General features: G+C 48.1%; 1 protein-coding gene across 1 annotated transcript, besides 2 other annotated features; it reads right to left on the minus strand.

The window, feature by feature from the left end:
* On the minus strand, window positions 1-1555 carry Tc00.1047053459389.10 (hypothetical protein, conserved; the record flags this gene model as incomplete). Its single annotated transcript, XM_797504.1, has 1 exon — window positions 1-1555. A coding segment is annotated over one exon (1555 nt), but the record flags the coding sequence as incomplete, so codon positions are not given.
* Window positions 1-2019: a sequence feature (heterozygous, non-Esmeraldo-like haplotype).
* Window positions 1839-1865: a microsatellite.

Here is a 2019-nt window from a genome sequence, read left to right on the forward strand (position 1 = left end):
TGGGCAGTGGTGCGGTGCCAATCCAGCAGACAGTGCGTGGGATTGGGAAACGACCATGTCGACTCTTTGCCCAAGGTACACCCGCAACAAGATACAAACCCTGTCGGCCGCTTTTGATAACATCCAACTCCGTACGAACATGACCTATGCCATCATCAAGGAAGTCCACCACAAAGCGTAGTACCATTGACAAGCCCACCTGTCGCATCCAACCACCAGTGCTTTTATCGCAGTACTTATAAGGGCTATGAGAACGAAGGGCACGTTGAGCTTGATAAACTCGTGGCGAGACTCGACCCGCGTCTGCTTCACTCGGTCCATGCAGTGAAACCGTTGGTGTACCCAATACCATCATTTGCACCGTATGAGTGTCTTCAGACAGACTCCAGAGTGTCTCCTCAGGATTCTCCATTTCCTCCACGGGATGATGCAGAACATTACTGCTTCCTGTTGCCTGATTGGACACAAAACCAAGAAGATAGGAATGACTCTCCGCGTCAAATCCACCGCAAACTACAGTAACAACATGGGATGGCTGTGGTACTATGGCAACAACAATACCACGTGCCCCACTCTCCTGAATACCCTTCTTGTCCGCGCCTTGTCTCCTTCCCTCTGTCTCTACATTAGAACATTGTATATAGCACCACGTGCACTGACCTGGCTGAATAACACTTTCGCTAGATCTTGGATCTTCGGTGTTCCACCCGTCCATGCTGCCAGTGTTTTCTTGTTTTTGAAAGGGCACCTCACGGTCTACACACAAGTGTAACAATTCCCATTTTGCGGTCGCCACACGCTCGGTTGGAATGGTACACCGCACCACCGCAAGAACAAAGGTGTACAATCCTTCAGTTTGCAGGTGAGAAGTTGTTGTATTCCTTTTTATCAACCTCGCCATACGTTGTCTCTTTTGTGAACTCCCCCTTGTACCTTCTTCCCTTGACGCCACCAGCAACAGGTCAATGCTATCTTCCTCTGCCAATGACTCTGATGCGGGTGAGAATCCAGTTTTGGCCATCAGAAGAAGCTGTGGTTGACTGTCGCCATTCACCTCGGCAAGAAGACGGGAAATGGGCTCCACTTCATCTAACGGTCGTAGCGCATGACACTGCCGTTCCCACGTCCGCTCAACGGGGAGAAAAACAAAGCGATCCAATGACTTCCCCCCTGCGACGGCATGAAAGAAGAATTGTCGCGTAGAGGCAAAGACAAGACCGCTTGTTCCCTTCACGACGGACACGTCTAACGGCGCGTGAAACTCAAATATCGCGCTGTGCACTTCGCGCCGTGCTGACTCCATGTAAACAACGCGCTCGGTTTGGTTTTCTGCAGCGGTGGCTGTAAAAAGAATGACCTTCAGTGCATATTGCATGGCATCGCCGTCGGCTGGCTCCTTGAAGGTGGCGGATGCGGCAAGAAGAAGAACAACAATCGTTTCATCCACCCGTGGGTCCGTGTAGGACCACGACATGCGGGTTTCGCGGAGGCTGCTGCTTCCCTCCGTCACCGCGGTGAGATCCGTGTCGTAGCAGCGGTGATACAACAATGCCATCGCAAAATGGACACGCAGGGAGAATGCAAAATTACTCAAAGAAGAAGAAGGAGAAAAAAAAAAAAAAGGGGGGGGGGGGGGATTTATTTGCACACACAAGAAAAAAAAAATATATTATCATCTTACGTGAGGAAACAGGTAAAAACATCAAAAACAACACACACACAAAAAAACCCAAGAAAACAACAACAACAAAATCAACCGAGTTGAAAAAGAAGAACGCCGAGACACAAAATGACATTACTACCATGAACCTTCAAGATGGACCATCGTATGTACAGGAATACATATACATATATATATATATATAGAGAGAGAGAGGAAGAAAAGGAAAAAATAGAAGCAGGCAACAACAGCAACAAAACCGATAGGACAGACGTTGTCATTCCACATCCTCGTCTTCTATGTTGTTTCACCAAGAAGCGTTTCGCTTTCTTTATTCTCATTTCTCACAAGCAAAAATA

Source organism: Trypanosoma cruzi, genomic scaffold (genome assembly GCF_000209065.1).
Source record: "Trypanosoma cruzi strain CL Brener 1047053513131 genomic scaffold, whole genome shotgun sequence".
In the NCBI taxonomy this organism is placed as follows: Eukaryota; Euglenozoa; class Kinetoplastea; order Trypanosomatida; family Trypanosomatidae; genus Trypanosoma; species Trypanosoma cruzi.